Source organism: Panthera onca, chromosome A3 (assembly GCF_046562875.1).
Source record: "Panthera onca isolate mPanOnc1 chromosome A3, mPanOnc1 haplotype 2, whole genome shotgun sequence".
Lineage (NCBI taxonomy): Eukaryota > Metazoa > Chordata > Mammalia > Carnivora > Felidae > Panthera > Panthera onca.
In genome coordinates this window covers 135884103-135910253 of record NC_138341.1, presented here as the reverse complement: position 1 = coordinate 135910253, position 26151 = coordinate 135884103, and the positions used below count along the sequence as shown (strand labels likewise).

General features: G+C 47.0%; 2 protein-coding genes across 2 annotated transcripts; both read left to right on the top strand.

Moving 5' to 3' along the window:
* The first annotated feature begins 11269 nt into the window (after positions 1-11269).
* On the top strand, positions 11270-20799 carry PRELID3B (PRELI domain containing 3B). The gene is made up of 6 exons (XM_060621256.3): positions 11270-11403; positions 15218-15386; positions 16565-16654; positions 17091-17161; positions 17284-17386; positions 19042-20799. Exons 1-6 carry the CDS (start codon positions 11372-11374, stop codon positions 19159-19161), a joined length of 585 nt encoding a protein of 194 aa, XP_060477239.1. The 5' UTR covers positions 11270-11371; the 3' UTR covers positions 19162-20799.
* An 873-nt stretch (positions 20800-21672) lies between these two features.
* ATP5F1E (ATP synthase F1 subunit epsilon) lies at positions 21673-25156 on the top strand. The gene is made up of 3 exons (XM_060621291.3): positions 21673-21812; positions 23413-23539; positions 25001-25156. The coding sequence occupies exons 1-2, from the start codon at positions 21781-21783 to the stop codon at positions 23534-23536; spliced, it is 156 nt and encodes a 51-aa protein (XP_060477274.1). The 5' UTR covers positions 21673-21780; the 3' UTR covers positions 23537-23539; positions 25001-25156.
* Positions 25157-26151: the final 995 nt, after the last annotated feature.

The following is a 26151-nucleotide window of genomic DNA, read 5'->3' as shown; positions in this document are numbered from 1 at the left end:
CCTCAGCCATGTCCAAGCACGCTGCCATCTCCAAATTGGCCACACAGTGAATTTTCACACACCCATGTGAAAATTTCACACACACCTCACCCGTGCTCTTGTTTTTCCTGGAACTTTCTTTCACCTCCTCCCTCCCTTCGAAAGACTACTTCTTTTCCTTCATGACCCAACCGGTAAATCCTTCTCTGAGCACTCGAGTTTTTCCAGTTTTACATTACTGCAAATAATTCTGAGATCTAGATCTTTGTCCAGATCCCTGGATATTTGGCTACAGTAGATTTCTGCCTCGGGAATCACCAGGGCAAAGAGGAATGCTTAAGGTTCGGGATAAGATTGCTAAATTGCTCTCCAGAAAGATTGTACCAATTTGCACTTGCAACAGAAGTGTATAAAAGTGCCTTTCTCACTTCACACTCACCAACTCTGAATAAGAGCTATATTTTAGTTGTTGCTAATTTAATAGGCCAAACAGGGCATGCCGTTTTGATTTACATATGTTGAATCACCAATACAGTTGAGCATTTTTCAGACCTATTAACCATTTGCACCTCTTCTATGAATTGTCTGTGCATGGTATTTTTATTTTCTAAAGAGTTTTGAGTGACTTTTTAATAGTTCTATGGGTTTTTAATGCATTAGGAAAATTAGCTCTTCATCATATTTGTGATAAATATTTTCCTACATTTTCTTCCTAATTTTGTTTTTGATGCTTTTCGGTGTTTGTGAATCAGTCCTATTTATTCAGTTGAATCTGTATGAATAATTTGATTTTTAACATTTATCTCTTTAGTTCATCTAGAATTGGTTTAGGTATATAGCCTGAGATGATACAATTTTCTGGGTTGTTTTTTTTTTTTTCGCCCAAATACTTAAGGGACTATCTTACCACCATTTATTTGCTAATCTATCCTGTCCCCTTGGATTTGAAGTGCTAATTTAAATCAAATGACTAAGTATCATATATCCCAAGATTAATTTTAAGACTATCCATTTCCTTCTCTCCATTTTTGTCCAGTATCTACTTTTTAGGTACTTTTATACTTTACATTCTATTTTCCCAGTATACTATTTTAGCTACCGCAGCTGGATAATATGTTGTAATATTTGGTAGATCAAGTTTTCCTCTTTTCCTTTTCAAACCTTCTTGGATATTCTCACATATTTATTGTTGCAAGTGAACATTGGAATCACTCTATGAGGTGTGATTGTGGCAAAAAAGAATCCTGTTGGGATTTTGATTGCAATTCCACTAAACTAATTTGAGGGAAATTGATATCAAAACATTCCGTCTTCCAACTCAAGAGCACGGTCTTCCTTTATTCAAGTTTCCTGTTATATTCCTCTAAATGTTTATGATTCTCTTCATATAGGTCCTATATACCTCTTGTTAAGGTTTCTTCCTAGGGGGGCACCTGGGTGGCTCAGTCAGTTAACCTTCTGACTCTTGACTTCAGCTCAGGTCATGATCTCACTGTTAGCAGCATGGAGCCTGCCCAGGATTCTCTCTCTCCCTCTCTCTCTCTCTCTCTCTGCCCCTTCTCGCTCTCTCTGTCTTTCTCTCTCTCAAAATAAATAAACATTTTTTTAAGAATTCTTCCTGGGTATCCCATATTTGGGGTAATTTTGAGTGAAAATTCTCCATTATTGCTTATAAATGATCTTTGCTGGTGTGAAGGAAAGCTGTTGATTTTTGTATTTTTCAATTAATTTTAGGTAAAACTTAAAAGGGTCTGTATTAGGTTTTCAGGGTATTGCCCAAAGTAAAATTTTAGTGGATATACAACCAGTGCTATGTGCTGATAACTCCTGTTAAAAATGTAAATATCTGAATGTGCTGAGACACCAGTTGGCTGATGTAAATAACTGAAACGATTTGAGGATTTTGTCTTATTCAGAGCTATAGTCGATGCCATTTGAAGAAACAGGAAACTTCTGAAATGACCTCTCACAGAAGGCTTTTTCAACACTATTACTCTCAGTGATGAGACAGCTCAGAAAAGGAAAAAGCCTGGATACACAGATAGGGTTTTCCTTCACCGCATCCCCAAAATGGTCAACACATGAGTTCTGGTGCCTCTGTTTCCCCATCTGCCAGGTGTCTGAAATGTTTGGAAGAAAGGCCAACATGAATTGCAGGGGCTGACTGGCCACCTTCTCATTGATCATTCGGGCACATCGCACTGATTTACTAAGGACATATGGCTCGGCGGTTTTTCCCCAGCCTTAGGTCCAGGCAAACAGCTGTTCTTTCAAATGAAGGCAGTTTCGGCTGTGGGCACATCCCTCCCTCCAGACCTGCTCTGAGCCACCAGCTGGGCTCCTGTCCCTGCTTCTCTCTGCTCTGGCCTCCAAGACCAGTCTCCGAGACTGACCCATAGCGCTGCTGGGGGTACTGCTCAGACTGAGGCACTCGCTCAGTACCCTTGTGTTCTTTCTGGCTTACGGACCTTCAGGTTGTGCCTTGCGAGTTCCCAATTCTGTTTTATAAGTCTATCTATACTTGCGTTGGCCCCATTGATAAATAAGACATTGAATCATGGCTTCCTATCATCGCTTTATATTCACTCAACAAATGCTTGCTGAACAGCGAAGCGATGTCTGGCACGGTGCTTGGTCATAGGCACTGGAGAGTCAGCTGTGACTGACACAGGCCATCTCTTCAGAATGCTCCTTCTGTCCGGTGCTCTCACCAGAACCAAGATCAAACCCCTGCATTCTTGCAAGCCTCTGGCCCCCTCCCATCCTAAGTACTGGGGTTTGGTCTGCTTCATCGTCTACATTGGTATGCGTTCATCTCATACTTCATGGAAAACTCACTTGGCAAATTTCCAACATGATGCTGGAGCATCGAGATGTGAAGACCTTCTGTTCTCTCAGTCGGTCAAGAAGCAGCCATCAAAATAGAAAGGACACACGCTTTTGTTTTGTCTGGTTTTGTTTGGTTTTGTCTGGGAGGCGGCAGAACGTACGATAGGAATGGAAGTCGATATGTCATCTCTCCCTAAAGGTTTTCCAACATGGCACTCAGCTGCATAGAGGCTATGCCTACACACTGCCGGCAAGCCTGGCCCCCAGTGTTCTGGTTTCCATCTTGGATGCCAATAATCCAGTTCAGTCATCCTGTCATTAACCGCCTGAAGTAACCAGTCTGGGTATCGTGGCATCACAAAAGGCAACAGACTGACAGGTGAGTAGAGGAGGGGCCCCTGCTGGGCCCATAGGTACTTGCTGTTTGTATTGTTGACCCCCAAGGCTTTGTTAAAGTACCATCTGAATATTCCCGTTGGAGCCACATTCAAGAACCTTCTACCCGCGTGCTCCTAAGCTCTTCAGCGCCCTCCACACCATTATGCTACCTTCCTGTACCAGGAACTGAGCCTTGATAATGAAATCATGTATTCTTTTTTTTTTTGAAAGGGCCAGATCAGCGCTTACGAGACGGTTCATGGCAAACCACTGACTTCCCTTCTGCCTTTCCATCCCGTTGTGCTTGATTTTCATTACAATTTTTACAATATACACGAAACGTCACATTGCTGCAGAACGGACCTCTTAAGACCACAATAAAGGAAAAGTTGCCTCTCCCCCCCTTGCTCTGCATAGAATCCACGGGGTATTTTGTGCACTTCTGCTCAGGTTTACAACATTCGAGCGCAGCCACCTTCTCACAGCGGGAATGAGGGTGACCTGGGCACGTCGTATTCTGACCGCAAACGTTTGTGCTCTCCCGTGGCCGGACCCAGACAATGAGGAAGTGCGGTACACAAGTTTTGTCCCCACGCCCTAATGTAACGACGAGAGAGTCGGGCTGGGGAGAAGAAGGCACCTGTGACGGGACAGACGGGGCTGTCTCTCGGCTTCCATCTCCCAGCTGGAACAATGGCCCCTGTCTCCTCCCCGCGCAAGGTGTCACCCTGGCCAGTGAGAGAATACGTGTGATGTGCCCTAAGCTCAGAGCTTGGAGAAAGGCCTTGGAGAAAGACCAGATATTTCTTCAACCTTACAATACGGCCTGGCACTCATTATTGAAAGGGACGGACCCCAGGGGGCTGGTCTTTTGAAACCGTAGGCAGCTGAACGGCTTTCAGGAATTGGACTCTGGCTGTAATCGTTCTCTCCCTCGGTGTTCGCGCCGCTGGCCACCGAAACGTTACATCTGAAAGGCCATCGAGATGAAGTCAAGCCAGAATAGGCCGCACAAAAAAAGGAGCTGTCTGAATCCGATCCCAGCCAATATGCAGCTGCATTTGTAATTCCTTGCTTCCCGGGGTCCCCTGTGGATAGGGGTACTTGGCAGGGGAGCCCCCTACAGGGCCTCATCTGTCTCTGGATTGGTCCATTGGCCTCCAGCAAAGCTAGAGAACTAATTGGCCTCCAGCAAAACGCGGGAGATTGCCAAGCTCCGCAGACAACAGAAAGCCAGGCTGTCTCCCTTCGCAAACCTAATCATGCCTCTCAGAGAGACTGTGCCCCTCAGCACAGGCCGTAGCCCCTCTCCCTTTCTGATACAACAGGCCAGGAATTGGTTTACCATTTTTGTCGTGGTCATCAAATGACAGACCACCGTCTGGGTGACTTCAGATAAAAAAAGGTCCTTCATGAGGGTTTAAAAAAAAAAAAAAAAAAAAGGAAAAAGCTCGTAAGTCTGCCCGTGAAGATGCTACTTTGGGGGTTCTTTGGTCTCTAGAACCTCGACTCGTGGCCAGCGCACCCCCCCCCCACCTTCCCGTCTCCCAGTGTGGTAACAGGGACCAAACAAAGTACATCTGGCGAATGCCAAAGGACTGCAGAAGCTGCTTGTGTCCGGGCACACGTGCGATGGTGACATTTCTGTTCTCCCGGGAAGGACCCCGGGCCAGGCTTTAGACCTCTGTGCGAGGGTCTGTGCAAGGAAGTCTCACCAAGGCAGAGGTGCTGCGCACGGAGTGATGCTCATTTCGATAGGGACTGCCTGGTGAGGGGACAACCGCAAAGAGGACAAATCGATTCAGCTTGAAGAAATGACCTTTAATTTCTCAGGATGAGGAGTTACTGGAATAGTCAAAGTCCTCCTGGGAGAGATTCATTTCTTATGAGAGATTCATTTCTTGTGCTAGGAATGTAGGCAGAGCTCAGCGAGACACTGGGGTAAATAAGAGGCGGGGGTGAATCACGTGGGTAGGAAGTTCAGAGCAATTACCCGAAATCTTCAGTCGCTAATGGGAATGCAATTGAATTTGACTCGAGACACTTGTCCAATTACAAGTAACGTGAGATCCCTGAAGGGGAGGAGGGTGCTGGGCTCCTCCTGCTTTCTCTCCTCTCCCTTTCCAGCGCCAGGGGAACCATCAACCCCACCCCCCAACACCTAACCCTGCACCGGAGAGGCCGCGGGACATCGAAGTCTTCAGCTTGAGCTTTGCAGGCCACATGCAGACCCTGGCTCTCCGTTTTGTGAGGGTTGTTCAGGTCACTACGTGGAAAGCTGAGAGTCTGTGCAAGGCCTCGGGCAACAGCACTTCCCCAAAATGCCACCCGCCCCACCCCACCTCTGCCCCCGCTGCTTGTCACCCCGTGGACTTCTGCATCTTTCTCCTAGCCACACCCCTCTGTCAGACCCAGACCTGAGGGTTTAAGAAAGCTCTCCTTTTTAGTGTATAATTGGTGCCTAATAAGCCCACTGACTCCACTTAAAACCAACACCAAATTTCATAGTAACTAATGAAAAACGAAGTGTGTGGCTGAGACTTCATCCTGAAAAATGAAATATAAAATGATGAAAGCAAGTTTTTACACATACACACATGCATATATGCAGTGATACATATACATATGATTATATATTCATATGTGAGATATATATACACACACATATACACATGCATATATGCGGTGATATATATACATATGATTATATATTCATATATGATATATATACATACATGCATGCATGTATGTGGTGATATATATACATATGATTATATATTCATAGATGAGATATATATACACACATATACACATGCATATATGCGGTGATATATATATACATATGATTATATATTCACAGATGAGATATACATATACACATGCATATATGTGGTGATACATATACATATGATTATACATTCATATATGAGATACACACATATACACATGCATATATGCAGTGATACTTATATGTATGATTATATATTCATAGATGAGAAACACACACATATACACATGCATATATGTGGTGATACATATACATATGATTATACATTCATGTATGAGATACACACATACACACATGCATATATGCAGTGATACTTATATGTATGATTATATATTCATAGATGAGATACACACACATACACATGCATATATGTGGTGATACATATACATATGATTATATATTCATATATGAAATACATATACACACACAACTTAGGCTAAAATTGTGAGTCCATGCAAGTTCTTATTACACAGAATGAATCAAGTGCTAGTTTTTACCACAATCTTCCACACCAAACGGTAAGAGCACTACCCAGTCCATCCGGACTTCACAGCTCAATCACAGGAACGGAGCTCTTGGCAGAAACAGTCAATGAGTTGATTAGCTTCCCCATGGGTGTCTCCCAGGCTCTAGCTATTTAAATTACTCCCTTAGGATGTGCTTTTGCTTTGAGTTCCATCCCTCGTCAGCTCTCTCTTCTCAGTCGTTAGCTGCCTTCATTCACATGAAGTCGTCCCTTGGCGGTTTCATGTACGATGGAGGAGGGAGTCTCAAGCATCGCCCTCTGCTATCTGCTGAGACCATGCATATTCTCCAAGAGTTTCCATTGTACTTTCCAGTCATTTGTGGTACACTTTTAGCCATGGACAGCCAGTGAGAGACTGACCAGCAAACCCTGGGGCCCAACAGGTGAGGGTCCAGGCTAGTGTTTTCACACGGCATCACGTCTGTAAGTACTTGGTTTGGTAGTGAATATTTTCATGTTTTGATGATTCTTGCTTCCGTCTGCAGCCACATTACAGCAAGTACTCAAAAAATGGAAAGTTAAATAAGAGGTTCCCAGTCCCTCTAACACAGAAATTACTATAGTTTGAATGGTTGTATCCCCCCAAAATTCGCGTGCTGAAATCTTTTTTTTTTTTTTATGTTTTTTATTTATTTTTGAAAGAGACAGAGACAGAGCACAAGCCAGGGAGGGGCAGAGAGAGAGGGAGACCCAGAATCCGAAGCAGGCTCCGAGCTGTCAGCACAGAGCCTGACGCGGGGCTCGAACTCACGAACGGCGAGATCATGACTTAAGATCGTGAGCGGGAGTTGGACGCTCAACCACCCAGGCGCCCCTCATGTGCTGAAATCTTAATGCCCAGTGTGATGGTGTGAGGAGGTGGGCCTTCGGGAGCTGCTTACATCACGAGTCCTCGGGAATGGGATTAGCGCTCTTACAAAAGAGACCCAAGAGACCTCCCTTGCCTCTTCCACCGCTGGAGGACACAGCAAGAAGTCAGCGACCGGAACCCGCTGACGTCTGGTCTCGAACTTCCGGAGAACTGTGAGAATAAACTGTTGTCTATAAGCCACCCACTCTGTGCTACTTTGTTCCAGCAGCCCGAACAGACTAAGTTGTAGACACACACACACACACACACACACACACACTACAATCTAAGCTGCCTGTGCCAACAGGAACCCCAAAGCAGAAGCAAAGCTCTGTGCTGAGCCAGGGAAGAGGCATATCAGTGAGGCCCTCGGGGCAGTGGAGTATTTGCACAGTCTCAAGACGTGAGTAAGACTCTTCAGGACAGGCAGGGGAAAAGTGCATTGTGGACAGAGAACACCGTGCACAAAGTTCAAGGGTGTGGAAATGCATGGCCTGCTGTGAACAGCAAGGAACGGACGCAGCCACAGGGTTCGGTGGAGTTGAGGGATGGAAGGACAAAAGATTGAGTCCAGATGAGAAGCCTGGGCCAGATTCTAAGAGCCTGTTAGGGACGCCGCAGGCTTTCCACACTGCAACACTGTGGACATTTGGGGCCAGCTACTTCTTTGTTGCAGGGCACTGTCTCCGTCCTGGGCACTGTAGGGTCTTAGCAGCATCCCTGGCCTCTACCCACTAGCTGCCAGCGGCAGCCCCTCCCTGTATGTGACAACCAATAAGGTCTCCAGACATTGTCACACATCTCCTGGAGGAAATCGCCCCTGGTCGAGAACCCGCTGATGTAGGATAAACTCCGCCTGGATACGGATGGCCTCCAATGGGTGATCTGGGGCTATTTGTTAAATGAATAAAGGAAGGGAGCAAAGGCAAAACGATTAGAGAGAGAAAGAATACATTCGGAGTCCAGAAGACATACGGAAGAACACAAACCATTTTCAAGAGAAGTGGAGGAAAGCGACAGGAGCTCTCATTGAATTCGGAGATAAAGGTCATTGCTGAGAGGTTCAGAAGAAAAGGTGGGTTTGGAGTTTTCAGAGGACGGATGAGAGTCACAAAAGTATAGAGAAAGCTTTAAGGGAGACACACCCAATCCTGGGATGTATGAAAGACAGCAGGAGCCCACAGGCTTACTGTTTTACATTAATAGTTAGGCGTTTAGTGTAGATGTTAAAAAATACCCATTTTCTGTTGACAGTAGTAGCCATTCAAGGTTTCGTTTAAATGTACTCGCAAAGAAGCTGATATAAAACATTAAGTCATCATGGGACAGGTTAGGCAGGCAAACTGTGAAGATGGCACCGTGAAGGACTGAGGTTTGGAAGGACATCAAAGGAGCTGGGGCCCAGCCGAAGCTGAGATGTGTGACTTCATCCACTTGTCCTGCCGGCCTTGTCTCTGCGTGCCCACACCACCAGTCCCCAGGAGCCTCGTGCTCTGCCCACCGTCCTCCACGACGCCTGCCCCAGGGACTGCGGTTCACGGCCACGATCTCTTCGCTCCAAACTCCTAACCTTCACTTTAGGTATCTTCCAGTCATCTCTTGACTTGTGTTTTGGATCCTCAGCCAGAAGTACCTTGACGGTTGGAATGACACCCACATTCCTCCCTCCCTCGGCCCACCCTCCAGCCCCAGACACAGGGAAGGGTGTGGAGACCTGGGGATTGGCTGTCACCCCGGGGCAACTGCCGTGAGGGCCAGTCACCTACTTAATTTCAAGTTAAAGTTATGACCTGCTAATAGTTTCCCTGTTTCTGTGACAGGCACAGTCAGTGATGCAATTCTTAGGTATCTAAAAACCAATCATTTGTTTCCTCTGGGGAGATAATACGTGTAAAGGTCTTGCTCTCTAAATCCAAGTACAAGGTGATATTATTTCTACCTTGGGGAAGTGCACAGGAAAGACAATCGGGTCCTAAAGTCCCACTCTCCCATGCCCCTGTCCCCATAACTCACTCCAGAGGCAGCAAGTAACATCAATAGACTGATACCGTGTGAGTGGGAGATAGGTGTCCATTAATTTTCCTAACTTTGAAAAACAGAAATCTCGAACGAGGGGGAAGAATGGTGTTCTTTAAAATAAACAGAATAGGGATCCTGGATGGCGAAGAGCTCCGTGGAGCTCCAGGAATAGCAGGGACAGGTTGTTCTGTGCTCTCGGGTCCTGAACCAGTGTTTTAAACACCCGGCAACATTAACTTCGCATCTTAATCAAGGTTGAGCCACTCTGGGCCGCCTTTAAAGCATTCCCTCCCCAAGAATTCACTCCAAGTACCAGAGAGCTTTTTTTTTACATCCTAGGTACCACAAATTGCACTTAGCAACTACCCAACCATATTATTTCCTTCCTGCCTAATGTAATTTTTCTGTTTTTCTATATAAAGGACTTGAGCTATTTTTAAAAAATTATCCTCCCTCCTAAATTAACCTGGCTTTTATTTGTTTTTAACAATCAAACGAGCTAAGAACAAGAATGAGGCACTGCTTCCAACTGGCTTCTAAGTAACCAGATGTAAAGATTTTGTCCGCAGCCATCATTTAAAATGGCAAGCTGTACCTTTAGGGACAGGGGCAGGAGGGGCAGGGGGGAAGGGAGGGCTTAGCCTGAAACCTAGGCCTGGCACTTTGTTCACTGGACAAGGCTCACCTGTGTATGACATCACAGGCCATTCCCGCCTGGCCCTCGCTTCTTAGTGACTCACTCACTTAGGCAGCCAATAATTATTACGTAGGGATGAGGGAATCATGGAACGAGTCTGGCAAGAGCCTCACCCTCAAGGGCTTACAGTCTAGTGGAAGTTAAACAGATACACCCGATGATCTCAGTAATTCGTTCATTCCACAAATTATTATTTCATTTTTCAATAAATAATCATTGAACCTTTACTATATACGAGGTGCTGAGAATCATTTATGGGGCAAAACAGGCAAGATCCTTGCCTTCAAGGGCTTGCATTCAAGTGGGAGTTAAACAAATAAGACAGTCTCATAGAGTGATGCATGCTAAGAAAAATGTAGTGGGATGTTGTGACGGAGGAACTAAGGGTTGGAGGATGTCTAAGGAACGGTGATGAGAGAAGGTGTCCCTCAGGGGTGACATCTGAGATAAGACCCATCTATAAACCCAGGGCCATGAAGTTTTCCCATCTGTTCCAACTAGGACCCATTCTTCCTAAATGCACCTTTCATTTGGGCATCAATCACACTGTCTGATGTTAGTTTCTCCGTGTCTATATATCTTCTGCCCACCCGGGGTCCTAACCGCGTGGAGGGCAAGAAGCATAAGCACAGAGCTGATTGGCTGGTGGGTTGGTGGGATTACTTTGGGGCCCCCACAGTCCGGGTAGAGACAGGAGGTGGCTGGTTGGTTGGATGACTTTGGAGACCCACAGTCCGGGTTAAGAGAAGAGTTGGTTGGAACTTTCTAACGAGGTGCCATGACAATTTGCTCACGCGCACACCACAGGACCGTCCGCGTGTGCGGGTTTACTGGACCCGTCTACAGGCCTGGCAGCATAAGGCGAGCCAGGAGCCGGGCGGGAAACTGCAGGCGAGGCGGGCAGGGCCAGGGCGCCCAGGCACCCGCTGGGCCCGGCCCAACTCTGTCCAGAGGTCAGCGCTCCCGGCGACGCCCGCGAGGGGGCAGCCGGCCGGTCGCACGCCGCGCCTGCGCAGCACAGCGCCTACGCCGGCGGCCCCGGGCGCTGCCCCCGGAACTGCGCCGGCGCGTTGCGCCCGGCGCTAAGGGGCGGGGTTTCGTTGCGCCGCGCGCAAGACTGGGGCAAAACCCGGGCCGGGATAGGGCGTGGGGCAGCGCGTCGGGACGTCCCTCGCGTCGGGCCCGACGGCGCGTGCGCGCTGCGCGGCCGGCGGGGAGGCCTGGGGGGCGGGGCGGGGGCAAGTGTGGCTTTTTTGCCTCATTGTCCCCTAGCGCCGCCCGGACATCGCGCAGGCTGCCGGCACCATGAAGATCTGGACTTCAGAGCACGTCTTTGAGTAAGTTTGAGTAAACTGGCCGGGTCGGCGGGGCGCACGGGGCAACTGCAGGGTGGGAGGGCAGGTTGGGCCGGGAGTGGTGGCGAGGCCGGGGCTCCCCTCAGGAAGCTTCCAGGCGTCGGGCCTAGTTGGGGGAGCTGGGCCCGAGCCCCGAGGGGCCCCGGGGGCGGGGACTCTCGGTCTGCCGTCCCGGAGCGGGTCCCCCGAGGAGGGAGCCCTCGGACGTCCGGTCCCAGCGGCCGCCCGGGCTGTGGGGGAGGCCCGGGACCGGCACTAGCGGCCCGCCCCCCCAGGGAGGCCCCCTCCCCCCCAGGCTGGTGGGGGCGTCGCCCGGCACGAAGTCCTCGACCGCACTCGGGTGGCAGAGGGCCCTGCTTGTCACATCGGCCTTGCCAGACCCGGTGGGACGGGTCCCCCCACCCCGGCGGAACCCAGCGGGAAGGCGTGGGCGAGTCTCCTCGCCGGGCCACCTCGCCCGGCCACCTTTCGGGGAGGAGGATGGTACCGGGTGAGGTCGGACGACCAGGAGGCGAAACTTTTCCGGCAGCTCGAGACCTGAGGAACAGAGCCTGAAAATTGGAGTCCAAGGTCCAGTTCTGGTTCCCGCAAACTGCGTGACCTTGGGTTCCCGTTTGCACCGGAGACACGGAAGACGACGGTGCCGTCAGGGACATCTCTCAGTTGGAAAAAGTTCTTAGTAACAAAATAGGCCTTGACCCCACGCGGATGCTGGGAATGAAATTCCCTTTGGGTCCCGCGATTCCATATACAAACGAAGCAGGCGTTTAAGCAGCTATTACCATTTTTCGGGAAAAGAAACAATCCTAATAGTTAATCCAGGGAAGCACTCCTCAGTGGGCTAATGCGTCTTCTTGTCACTCTTCTGCAGTGCCACCGTTGTCCCGCACACTGTTGTGATTTTACATTTGGATCCACTGCTGAGCTCCCTGCTCTCTGTTCCTCTGATCTTGTTATTGCCGCCACACTGTTTTAATTTTTATGGCTTCGAAGTATGTTTTAGTGCAGCCATTTGATTGTTTAAACCATGGTTCCGAGGGCAGTTTTAAAAGAAGTTGTAAACTTTTTGCGTCCTCGGTGACCCACACCCATCCAAGAGTCCACCGGGTCCTGGAATGGATAGGATGTTAGAATCAGAGGGAAGATTTCCTCTTTCCCCAGTGCTGGCTCTCCTTCTGGGTAAAAAAGACCGTAGATGTGTGGTCTTTCTGCTGCTCCCTACCTGGTCACAGCCTGTACTACTCTGTCTCAGCCCTTGGGATCACGGATGGTGATTGTTTGACGGTCTGCTTCTGGATGTCAGTGCTTCAGAAGTTCTTTGAAATTTGGAGGCACTGCGTCTCCTTAGAGCTTTCTCTTCTCTGTCTTCCCTAACACTCCTCTCTGCTACCCTGTCTCTACTCTTTCTGCTCTTCTCGTCAGTGTTTCCCCCTCTTCCCCTAAATGTTCAAGGAGATTCTGTTATTGGCCTTCTCGTCTCGCCATTTCAGTGATTCTAATCTTTGTGCCACAGACCTCTCTGAGATTTGATGAGAGTGCTGGGGCTCTCCTCCCAGAAGATAGACGTGTGCAAATAAAGGCTGTACGTGTCCTGGGAGCAGCAGCCCTGTCCCTGATTCTCCCCAAATAATCCGGGCTTTTCAAAAGGTCAGGGTCCCAGCCGATACATCCATACTTAGGACACCCAGATCTGTACCTTGGGCTCCAGCCTCTCTTAAACCTCAAATCCTCATTTTCAGGTCTTCACCAGGCATCTCTGCTCACACGTCCTGTGGGCTCGCCAAACTCCGCCCTGAAATGGAAGTTACCATCTTCCCGCCCAGATCTTACGTTGCCGTGTTTCCCACCTTAAGGGCTCTACTGTCTACAGTATCGAAAGTCATCATGCCATGACTTGCCCATGTTTGTGCAGCACTTCCTTCTGACACTTCACCTATAGTTGGCATCCAGGTGAAGCCATCCACTGACTCCTTCAACAGATAGGAATGTCTGCTATGTGCCTGGGCTGTTCTTAGGTTACATTTTGGTAGATGAATCAAGACATCCTTGCTGCCTGGCTGGAGTTTTGTGTGTCCTTAAGTGTCTGCCCACCTCATTTTATAGGTGAAGGACCTGGGCAGGTGGGTAAGCTTCTTCCTGCCCTCTGGTGCCATTCTGAGTGTCTTTTCACATAATCACATTGGTAGGGTTCAGATTAGTTGCTGGAAGACTGCTAACATGCATCCTTTGTAATGTTTGAGCTGATTATGTTCCATAAAGCAGTCTCAGTTCAAGTTAAGTCAACACCGATGTTTCCAGGTTGGCTCACGGAAGAGAAGGACTATATTACAAATAATATGTAACCACCCTGAAGCCATGCAATTATTAATTTTTTGGAGGGAATCGGGGGGGAAGAGATAAGTGCAAGGAAGCCAGCTAACCGTGGTATATGACTAGATGGAGACAGGGACAGGGTTCATCTGATTTTCATTTTAGATAGTTGCCTTGGTAACCATCTGAGTGCTCGGCCTGTATCACTTCTATGTGTGTGGACCGTTGAGATTTATGAAGTAGCTCCCCTTATATACCTGCACTGTTTGCCAAATACAGCTTGAGATTAAAAACAGAGTGCGGTTCGTTTATACAATGGCAAAGATGAAAACATTAGAAGTAATGTCACTGGTTGTCCAGGGTTCTGGGAAATGCATGGTATTGACATTTCCCTTCTGTTGGCAAGGAGGCGGCATCAGGCTTAGTTCTCTGAAAAGCTGAACCAGATTAATGGCCTCCCTCCCTCTTCTGCTTTTAGAAAGAGAAAAAGTAATGCTGTGTGGTTTATGGGTAAATGTGGCGAAACATCATCTCCAGACCTCTTTTTCCTTTCAGCGAAGACAAGCGCACAGATAGGGTAGCATCAGACTGCCGGTGGGCCCGGTCACCTCTCACCACCCCCCCCCCCCCCCGTCCTTAATAAGGGGCTCCTTGGAGGACGATGGCTCCTGTAGCAGCATCACCTTCGTACAGGTTGTGAAGCGAACACGTGTACATCACATTTTGAATCATCCAAGCACGTGTGCTTTTTCAAGAAGACAATAACTGAGAGAATATTAGAAGAGAGTGTGTTAGGAGTACCTTAAAAACACTTTGTGGTATTGTGTGACCTTTTCAAAACAAATCAGAATCACTCCTTTGAGGAAGGCAATAAAGGAAGATTGACTGGAGGGGCCACTATTTTTTATTACCTTAATCTAGAGAAGAATACGTTTTTTTAATATTACGGTATTCAAATCCATAAAGCTCTGGATCTTCTTGTAATCCCTAAAAGAATTTATGGCGTCTATAAGTTCGTTAACTTTTGTTAACTTCTTTATAACTTTAGGGACTTGGGACCAGGCAAAAGAATAAATGGTATGATAACAATTTTTGCTGCTTGTTTTCATAGAACACATTTTGTAAATACATTGTTATGAATCGGTGGTTCTTAGCAACGAGATTCGCATGTGAAAGTGAACATGGGTAAATAGGAAAGATTGTGTGCGAAGCTGTACTGTAATGCATCATCGGCTCTGTTTATCTTTATGGACATCACTTGTACCATGTAGCAGCCCGTGTGCTCAAAAAATACTGATTTCCGTACATGTTTAAAATGTAGATTGAGCTCCCCAAATCATCTTTCGCTCAGTGTTTCAGAAAATAATTTTCCCTAGTTAAATTAATTAAACTTCAACTGTAAAGAATGATTTGCTGGGTTATGAAAATGGTTTAGCTTATATGCATATGTTTTCAAGCATTTGTTTTTCTTGGTTCCTGTCCACAGCCACCCTTGGGAAACCGTTACAACAGCTGCAATGCAGAAATACCCAAACCCTATGAACCCGAGTGTGGTTGGGGTGGACGTACTGGACAGACATATAGATCCCTCTGGAAAGTTGCACAGCCATAGACTTCTCAGCACAGAGTGGGGACTGCCTTCCATTGTGAAATCTGTAAGTGCGTCTTTATTCCTGTGGAAATGTGACTGCTGTAGAGAAGTTTTCTAAACCACATTATAATTTCAAATAGGTTGTGGGAGCCGATTCTGAGTGTCATTTTCGCATCAGTTCAAATTGTATTATAATAAACTTGAGTTATGAGTGTATAATGAATTGGAAATATTATTACAGTCTTCATGAAGGCACCCGATAAAACCTTCTGAAGGAAGCCGGCTAATGCTCTGTAATCTAAAAGGAGTTCTGCTCTGCTCCTCCTGCATTGGCCGGCAGCTCCAGACCCGTAGTAAGGTCTGGAAGCAGTGGGCTGGTGGTGGTGGTTAGCTGTGGTCGCCATGGTCAGTGGTGGCTCGTGCACGTTGAGCGAAGAGCCTATCCTCAGACTTTGCTCTCGCCACCTTTCTTCCAAGGTCTGACACTCCTCCCCGTATGTTTAAAAACAGAATTCTATTCCTTTACATGTGAGCAGGCTTTCGGTAAGAAACCGGAATGCCAGATCATTACAGTGTGAAAGAGTTCTGGCATAATAAATGGACTCTGTGTCCTTTAGAGTTTCTCCTTATGGAAGATAGATCCACTCGGAAAACCGAAGGACACATTTTTCAACAGGAATGTACTGATGGCTTCCTTGGTACGAACCACCGTGTTCGGTAGTGAGGACACAGAAATGAGCAAGGTCGGGGGGTGGTCTGGGGTCTCAGCCCAGCGGGTGATGTCTGATGTGACGCATTATCCTCCGTCACGAAATGGCCACGGCACCGTCTCCCTCAGACTGCTCTAGCAAAGCCTCGACAGAGACTCTTGAGCTCTCGTGTTTCTAGACGCCGTGTTTACCCAGATATTCTGATTTCCATGTTTCGGGCTCAGTGCTCCGTTGTCACACCTTGGTGGTTTCAGGGTCTGCTTTATACTGCGTGCATTCTCCCTGGGCTGGTCGCTAATTGCCTCTGGGAACGGTTTTGTGTGTCTGTTAGTCCCCTCTCATTCATGGCGCATGAACTCTCGTGACCCTCAAACGGGCCTCCTTTCTGACCTTTGTCTGATTCCTCCTGTTGTTTAGGAAGCAGATTTTTCAGTTCAAGATGTTAACAGGTCTCTGCCTTGAAATGAAACATCGGTTTACTTGTTAAGAAACCCTTCCTCCTCTGATTACTAATTGTGAATGTTCTTTTTAGCTTATTGGTGCAGCAAGAACAAAAACGTACGTGCAAGAACATTCTGTAGTTGATCCCGTAGACAGAACAATGGAACTTAAATCTACTAATGTAAGTTTGAGCTCCCTTTTAATTTAAAACTATTCGGCTTAACGTGGGGGTGGGGGGTGGTCTCTGTTACAGTTGATACACAGGCACATGTATACTCTTCAACAGGAAATCAGTGCTCATGTGCTGCATTGTCTTTCCTGTTTGCAGCCTCGAGCTTTCCTGCTCCCGTGAGCCCACTGATTATTTCTAGGGGTCAGCACTCAATAAATTGAATTCGGGATCATGTGCATATTGTGACGATAATACTTTTGTTATATTATTTTTTTAATAAAAAGAAAGCGGTGAATGGTGAAATTTAAGTTCCGGATTTGCAGTATATCAAAGTGGTTTATTTGGGTATTTACCTAGCAAGATTTGGACTTGTGAGTTAATTTGGGGAATGTTTTTAATCTTGGTTTCCAAAATGGTTTGATTTTTTTTCTTTTTCATTCTGTAGATTTCATTTACAAATATGGTTTCAGTAGATGAGAGACTTATATACAAACCACATCCTCAGGACCCAGGAAAGTGAGTAAAAAAATGTTTTGACAAACTTATTTTACAGGGTGTTTGAATTTTTTATTCAAGTCATATATTTCTTTGAAAAATGCAAGGTCATTCTGAAGCTGTGTGGATGTGTTTTGTTCCAGAACTGTTTTGACTCAAGAAGCCATAATCACCGTGAAAGGAGTCAGTCTCAGCAGTTACCTTGAAGGACTAATGGCGAGTACGATATCTTCAAATGCTAATAAAGTAAGTCAGGCTCCTCCCTAGTTGCTGTTACTCCTGGGTTTGGGTTTCCTTTCTTGGAAGAGCTTGGTACCGAACGTGTGTCTGTCCTGGAAAACGGATTCTGAACCATGATGCGGTGAGAATCCATAAAGGCCGTTTTTTGCGCAGTCGGGTCTAGCCCCACTGGGTTTACGTGCAGGCTGTAACTCTTACCAGCCTTTCAACCTTGGACAGTTAGGTTAACCTTCCCGTGCCTCAGTTTCCCATCTGTGAAGTGGAGGTCAGTTAGCCATCTTAACCGGGTTGGGCATGAAGAGTAAATGAGATGAGACAACGTATGGAAAGCGCGTGTGGCCCAGGGCCCAGCGTGTGGGAAGTGCTTGATGATGTGTCACTGTGTGCCATTGTTTATAACACCCAATTCTCAACCCTTTTCATTATTGTCTCCGCCCAACAACCCCCAGGTCCATCACAGACCTTTTTTTCTCCAACAGCCACCAGCTCATGAAAGTATGTAACACTCAACACCATGGATAGATGGATATGCTTTGTACCTAAAAAGAGTGAGATTTTTCCACCTCCCCCAACCCCCAACTGATTTTTGCCCCTTGGAGAATGCATGATTTAAAACAAAATAAGTTTAGAGAAAGAGGTACATAATGCACTCTTCTATAACACATGTTTACTATACTTACTTGGCAGTCAAAAGATATTTCTAGCTGCATTCTCCGTGCCAGGCAGAGGGCTAGGCTAGACTAGGGATACAGCAGGGGACAAAACAAGTATGGTCCCTGCCCTCACGGAACTAAGAAGAAGTCAACATTAATCACACGTCATTAGGAAAGGAAAGGTACAAAAAGACATGAGTATTTAATGAGTGTTGTGTTGAGTGCTGAAGGAGGGGCATGTTGGTTGTGAGGGGGATGCTAGGAAGCATTTCCAGCAGAAGAACTGCATGTGCAAAGGGCCTGAGACAGAGGAAGCATGAAGTGCCCCCTCTTTTTCTCAAGGAACTGCATCAAGCACCAGGAGAGAATGGTTGAAGAAAAAGTCAGGGACCAGCTCTTTCAGGGCCTCTTGCAGGATTTTGGTTTAAAATAATGGACATAAAAAGAAAAACCGAGTTTGACCTTTTGGCCCCCAAGAAAGGGACCGCTCTAATCAGAAATAAGTAAATCATCACTATCATTTAATTGTAGATTCTTTTGGGAACATCTTTTGCATGCAAAAGAAAAAGCAGTTTATAGATCAATCTAGTTGCCCAAAGCATTCAATAATTTGGTAAATAATATTAAAGAACAAAAAGTAAGGACAGGGGCGCCTGAGTGGCTCAGTCGCTTAAGCCTCCGGCTTCCGCTCAGGTCATGATCTCACGGTTCGTGGGTTCGAGCCCCGCGTCGGGCTCTGGGCTGACAGCTCAGAGTCTGGAGCCTGCTTCGGATTCTGTGTCTCCCTCTCTTTCTGCCCCTCCCCTGTTCATGCTCTGTCTCTCTCTCTCCAGAATAAATAAACATTAAAAAAAAAAAAAAAAAAAAAAAGCAAGGACAAAAACGGTCCATCCGGGTGAGGTTTAGCTACATTTGTAATGCTCCTTGTTACTTCCTGATGTGCCATTTATGTGATACGTGCCTTCGCTCTCACTTGGTGAGAACAGATGTATTGAATTTTTTTTTAAGGGCCGAGAAGCGATGGAATGGGTAATACATAAGTTAAATGCCGAGATCGAAGAATTGGCGGCTTCGGCGAGAGGGAGCATAAGGACACCGATGGCAGCGGCGGCATTTGTAGAGAAGTGAGGATCGAAGCCCCCACGCCCCCCCCAGGTGTCTGCCAGCCGGCAGTGTATTTATTTGTTATTTAAAAAAATAAAACTATATTTTAGGTAGGATTTTTTTTTTTTTATTAAGGTGAAGGAAAGCTATGTGACTTTGGATCAAAACAAAGAGGTGCGGGGTTTCTAAATACAAGGGATCATCCAGAAGTGGTACGGTTTGAAGCGACCATCTAATTGTGAGGATTCTAGTATTTATGTGAAAATTTCACAATTTTTGAAAAGTACTTGGAAAATCTCATGGGCGCGTTAAATCTCCCTTAAGGTAGTATTTTAAAGCTTTTCGTGCGTTGGAACTCTACCTAGCTTTGGACCAACCCCAGAACAAACGGAGCCGTCTAAGTTCACGCGGTTACCCCGCTGCGGTAAACTTCGCGAGCTGGCGCGAGGGGGTGCTCTTTAAAAGGAGAAATTACATAGTTTTAAAAGGACATGCTAATTTGTGTAAAATAACTTGCTCTGCTATAAACCACCATTAAAAAAATCACAGTGTTTGGTTTTGGTACTTAAATGACATTTTCGGAGTGAAAATTATCACTAAAAGAATACATGACTCCCAACAGCAACAGAAAGGATTTCATTGTATTAAAGAGTACTGTGTTAATTTGCCAAAGTTTTGTAACTTAGGGAAAGGTGTTCCCTCCCTTGGATTTGTACTTTATGACTTAGCGTGCTATCCCGTGAGCTGGTGATGTTCACTGAAAAAAGAAAGTCATTGCCGAAATCCTGCAGCACTCCAAACTGACACACAACAGCTGTACGCATCTGCTAGCATTTCACATTTGCCTGACTTACAAATTGCCGTGTGTCAGAATCCTGGCTCCGTAATTGCTAAAGCATGATATGTCAGGTTATTTGAATATAATTACTTTTTGAAGTACTTGTGACCACAAGACGTCTTTTTTACACGAAGAGCTGTACGTCATTTGAAATTACTCAAACCGATGTCTTCCTGAAGCATAAATCCCGGGTACTCAGTGTTTTTAGTAATATGGTGGGGGCGGAGGGGAAGAAAAAAAGAATAATAATGAGAAAAGAAGCACTGACCTAAACCAACCACTATGTGAATTGCTTTGCAGCTTTTATCGATGGGAAATCCTTACTTTGGATACCACGGGGCAGCTGCAGTCTGAAAATGTATCTCCCATTTTGTAGGCGGGCAGTTACCAGCCAGTAAATAGTATCTTCGATACTTGCAGTTGTTGCATAGAGGATTTTTCTTGGAAGGTGATCAGCTCTTGTCTTTATTTTCAATGCTTAATGTAATAAACTCCTCAGGTTTCCTGGAAAAGAAACCAGTTAATATATGTACATAAACCACAGAAATACTATAGCAAATTATTTAAAAATTAGAGTTTTTCTACTTAAAGTATTGTTTAGCTTGAGACTTCTTAGGACTTTTGTAAAAGCAACTGAAATCCAATAAGGTTTTTGATTATTTTTTGTAACCGGAGATGATTTTTACAATTGAGATAACATTTCAGTTAAACAAAACATTGGAAAATATTGGTATTTGATTTAAAAGTTGCCTTGTATAATTTCTGTAAATTATACTTGTAAAAAAGGTGTAATGCCCTAATGATAAAACGATTTCTGAACAAAATTTTTTCCTGTTTGCTTTTTTTTTTAACTCTGACCTAATGATAAAATTCTAGAAATTTTCATTTTCCAGTGTAGTTACTTTCAGTGAAATAGCTGGTAGTTTGTGGCTTTTACCTTTTAAAATACAAATATACAGCAAGTAGATGTGTTTGAGAGACTAAACTGGACGGTGTTCACAGATTAGACTCGGGGACCATGGAGCATCTTATCCTATTTAATATTAAAAATGGAAGTTATATTAAGAAAAACCTTTCTTCCTGAAAACTTTTAACCATGATGTGTTTCCTGATGATAATTTCTTTTTAATCACTGTGAAGCGCAAGAGAGATTTTGTTCCTCCTGCGAATGCACTGGGTCACCTGCCCCCCCCACCCCCGAGCCCGCGCTCCCCCCCCCCCCCACCTCCGTCCCCGCGCGCCGCCAGCAAGGCCCTGGCCCATCCTGTCCTGTCGCACGTCGGGGGACCACCCCGAAAGCCAAGGTTGTGTCAGGGCCGAGGTTTGCTTTTGATCCCTGCCTCTCGGGGGTGGGGGCTTAAGGGTTCCGTGCCGACGTCCGGGCGGGGCCGTGACCCCGGCGGGGAGGGGGGGGGGCTGTTGAGGTGGGGGCCGTGTCCCGCGCTGACCCCAGCTGCCCTCTTCACCCGGCCGCGTCGGCCGGGGCACTACGGAAGCCCGCGGGGAACACGCTCGGGACTCCCGCGGAGCCAATCGGGGGGCGCTGCCGGCCGTCCCGCCCGGGGATTGGCACGCGAGGCCCCGGCCGCGCGTCCCCATTGGCTCCCGGCGTCGGGGGGGGTTCCGCGGCGGGGCAGCAGGGGCTGCTCGGGCCGGCGGGCGGGGCAGGAGGAGGCGGGATTGGCAGGTCCGGAGTCCCGCCTCTTCCGGTTCACAGGCTTGACCTTCCTGCAGCTGGGCCGCGCACCGGGCCGACATTGAGGCGTCCTCGCGATTTGGCCCGACTCGCCCACTCTCGCGACATCATGGTGGCGTACTGGCGACAGGCCGGACTCAGGTAGGCCCGCGCCTGGGGGGCGGGGGTCGGAGGTCGCGCCAGCGCGGCGGGGGTCGCGGCCGGGGGAGCGCGGCTCCAAGATGGCGGCCGGGGCGGCCTCGAGCGTGCGGGGCGCGTGGCCTGTGCCGCGGGCCGAGCACCTACGCTCGTCCCCTTGGGGGTGCGGCCGCGCCCCCACGAGCGCCCCGGGTGAACGCGAGGCGCGCCGACGCCGGGACCCGCGTGCAGGGTCCTCGTGCCCCTCCCCGGAGCTGCCAGCGCCCCGGCCCTCTGCCCAGCACGCACATGCCTGTGCTTCCTGCCCGGTGCAAAGGGGGAAGGCCCCTGTACACCGGAGAGCGCTGCACGCAGGGGGGCGGTGCTCCTGCGAGGCTCACGTACTGACGCGACTGAAGACACGACCTCTAGTGACATGGGGGCACCAGCGGTGCGGCCTTCGCACCTGAGCTCTTTGTGCCCTCGATGGACCTAGCGCTTGTGACTTGCCCAGAGGGACACCTTCTAGTGGGCCCATGACTGGGACAGCTGAGCAGCCCAGCAGGTGCCTGACCTGGGGGGGGGGGGGGGGGGGGGGTTGAGCACGGATCCGTGGCCTTGGAAGGATGATAGTCCCAGTAACGGGTGCCATTGAATCAAGCACCTACTCTGTGACAGGTGTGCTGGGCCCTGCCCTTCACACTTGTGTCTCCTCCCATCCACCAGTGGGGCCAGTAATATTAGTCTTCTATTTTATTCTCGTTTCTACAGGTGGATAAAGTAGCCGGAAAGATTAAGCAGCCTGAAGGTCAACCCAGTTAGTCACATTGCAGACAGGCGTTGGAACGCCTGCTTCTGGCCCAGAAAACAAATCTGAAACATGAGAAAATAGACAGCAGCCCTCCCCCCCCCCCCCCCCCCCCCAGCCGCCTTCCTGTTTTCAAAAAGTATAAAGACTGAACTGACATCTTTTGGAAAATAAGATGTTGATGGGAGTCCATCTACCAAACAGGAAGCAGGCTGTTAGATCTTTTGTTAGAATTGATGATGTTCTCAAAGAGCTTTTAGGTTTAATTTAGAAACCTTGATTGGGAAGTGTCTTCAATGGCAGACTTAGGAAACAAAATCCAGTATTCTCCAGAAAACCTTTAAATAATTACTCCGAGGAAGAACTGTTGAATTCAAAATAGTTTTTCTCCTTTAATTTTATGTATTTTACCTTGTAAGAATAACATGCGTAAAGAAAAAATCTCAAGTAGAGACATGGGGGGAAATGCCCCTTCTATCAGAGCCTCTCATAACATTTTAGTCTGTTTCCTCTGCTATAGGATTTTTTTAAATACCTGTGAGTCTTTTATTTTAAATGAACAGGTATTAAATTGGTACAAAGAAGAGAAACCAAGATTACCCATCCTAACACCAAGATTAAGACTTTAGTACATTTCTTTCTAGTCTTTTACTCTGTATAGATTCCTTCTGGCACTAGTGAATTTTAAATCCAGTTCCACTATACCGTACAGCCAAACCAAAAGTTAACGTACGGGAAGAAAAAAATCACAGTAACACAACCAGTCCGGCTGGATCATTGGTAATTAATTGTATGTTGTCTCTGATTTCCTCCCAGCTACATCCGATACTCCCAGATTTGTGCAAAAGCAGTGAGAGATGCGCTGAAGACAGAATTCAAAGCAAATGCCGAGAAGACTTCTGGCAGCACCGTAAAAATTGTGAAAGTGAAGAAGGAGTAATCTGTAAGTTACTGACTCATTAGAAGACCTGCACCTTAAGTTCTTAGAGCACTTGAAACACAAAGTAATTTTAGTTTTTCAGTTCTGCCCATTTTTTGTTCAACCGGTACATTTAGGTGTTAGTTCGGGGGGTAGTAATTTAAAGCGCATAGTGCCGCGGCATCATGAAAGAATCTCGTTTCAGGCCCTGACAAGCAGAAGTAATTGGCACATTGATTTTCAGCTCATTTAGCAATGCTTAGGTAGAGAGCCATCTTATTTTAATTAAACCTGTTTCATTTGTCTGCACAACATCAAATAATTCGGAGGATAAACTCCCCGCTTTTGTAATTGCCGTCAGAGTTATGTAACAGTTCAGGGGCATGACAAATTACAGTGCTCTGCGTCTTTATTTCCCTCACGTCTGCCAGTGTTCTCACAAAGGACTGCTTCCTGAACATCAGGGCTGCAAGTACAGGCCAGGGTCCTGCTAAGCTATCGAGCAGCAGAATCCAAGACCCTGCAGTGAAAACTGCTTTTGCTAAATGTATTATTCTTTCTGAGTGCTTGGTTCGTTTTACTTTTCCAGAGATGTCGGTCACGTAGAGTTACATCCTGTGCAGTAAAAGACAGTTTCGTACACTTGATAAGTTCTGACTCTTCGCTCCAAACTGCTAAAGCGACGTGATCTCTCAACCTTTTTCTTGACGTTATTTCAAAGATAAACAAGGCAAATAACCAGAGAGCTGTTTTTCAGACTTAATTTTCTTGTTTTGCTTTAAAAAAGGCTTCAGACCTGCAGTAGAAGAGAAATGTGATAAATATTCATCCTTTGGCAGCTTGTGGTTATGAGCAATTTCACTTATTGGAACTGTCTCCCCTAAGCACTTTTCATTTTCATTTTGAATTAGTAAATATTTTATCATGAGTCTGGAGATGCAGTGTTTTAGCCCTTCTTCTAAGCCCTTCTTCCAGGGGCTCTCTGTCTCCCCTCATAATTCTAAGTAATGAGACCTAGTCTTACATTGGGTTGTTTTGTCTTAAAAGTGACCTGGCTGCCAAAGTCACTGAGCCTCTGCAGCATGGCCAAGCCACGCTGCGCATCGCACTCCCTTGACCTTGCGGTGTCCTTGGGGTCAGAAATTAGTGTCCAGATCCAGTAGAAGAAAACAGCTCTCCCGAGGTCCAGCAGGGGATGACCCCAGCCCATCAGCACAGGGGGCTTTTAGTGTCTTTTGAAAGGCCGAGTAGTTTCTTTATTGCCAGGAGAGAACTTGGTTCTACTTAGAAGGGAAGTTCCTGTGCAGCTGAGGCAGTGCACGTGAACCAGCACTTTCTACAGCCAAGAGCCAAGGGTCAGCATTAGCCACGTGAAGTGACGCCAGAGTTATCTTAGCTCATGACAAGGAAGTCACTGCCACGGTCGCGCCGGACAGTTAAAACACAAAGAACTCGCAACTGTTGCATTTTCTTTTTTCCTCCCAGACCCGCCCAGAGCTTGAAATGCTGCGTTTTCAAGGTGAAGATGTGTGGGTATATGCTATGGCCGACTGGAAACCACCTCCCTTCGTCAAAAAACAAAACAAAAAAACCCCTGTCTTGGTCTAGATGGACGATGCCAATAAATTGAAGTATGGTCCACTCCTGCTGTTGGTGTTTGTTTTCCTTCAGGCTTTTTCTTCAGAGGAACTCTGCGTACCTGCAGCATATGACCTTACGAGCCAGAGTCTCTTAAGTTGGGGCAAGCAGGTGTGGTATCTAGTGAGCTGAGGGATGCCGGAACCACGTTTTAAACGTCTCAGGATAGAAAGTTCTCTCTTTTGTGATGTCAGTTAACAAAAGGAGCCTCTTGGTGTGGCTTTCACCGTCCCTTATCTTTGAATTACGAAATCACGTCAGAGTGGCGGATGGGTTATAATGAAAATAATTGCTAAAAGCATAGATTAGAAGAGAAAACACTACAATGTGGTCTTTTTTTTATTTTTTTATCGTACACTTAACACCTGTAGAGAAGAATTACTGATGTCGGGATTTAAGCAAGAAACGTGCTTTACGTGGTCTTGTGGGTGAATCTGTCCTGGGAGCACTTCGCACGGGGAGTGGGCCAGAGCCTTTCAGTAACTCGCTCCTCGGAGCTGAAGTTAAATCTTGTAAGATTCTTGCCTGCAGGTCTCGGGGCGCGGGGATGACGACAGCTCGGTGGCGTTTGCGTGGTGACTGGCTTACTCATTAAGTACTCAGGCATGAAGACTTGTTGCAAGTGTTTTGTTTTTATCTTCCTTTGAAACTTGGAAGCACTTGGCTGAGTAAAACACCCACTGCAAAGTTCATTGCTTGATTTTAACTGTTTTTGGAGAACGGAGAAATCAAAAGTGAACGGGAAATTCTGAAACACTGTTCAGCTTCTCTGCCAGGACCAGTTCTCACCACGGTACTTAAGCTGACAATAAGTTTTCGGGGCCACTGAGCAGGGCCGAGGAGGAGCCCAAGAAAATGTCTTTGTTCTCGGCCTTCTGGAGGCAGTTTCCTGCCCCCGCCCCGGGACACTTGACCTGTAGGTTTTATTTCATTCTTGGCCCAGGGCACTCAAGGAAGAGCTCCAGGATGAATGGGGGTGGGTGGGGAGGAGGTGGCTG

Bases quoted from the DNA above. Each gene is read 5' to 3' on its own strand.
- PRELID3B (XM_060621256.3), top strand. From the start codon at position 11,372: ATGAAGATCTGGACTTCAGAGCACGTCTTTGA. The intron at 16,655-17,090 runs GTAAGTTTGAGC...TTCATTCTGTAG, and splicing joins TGGAACTTAAATCTACTAAT to ATTTCATTTACAAATATGGT. The intron at 17,162-17,283 runs GTGAGTAAAAAA...GTTTTGTTCCAG, and splicing joins CATCCTCAGGACCCAGGAAA to AACTGTTTTGACTCAAGAAG.
- ATP5F1E (XM_060621291.3), top strand. From the start codon at position 21,781: ATGGTGGCGTACTGGCGACAGGCCGGACTCAG. The intron at 21,813-23,412 runs GTAGGCCCGCGC...ATTTCCTCCCAG, and splicing joins TGGCGACAGGCCGGACTCAG to CTACATCCGATACTCCCAGA.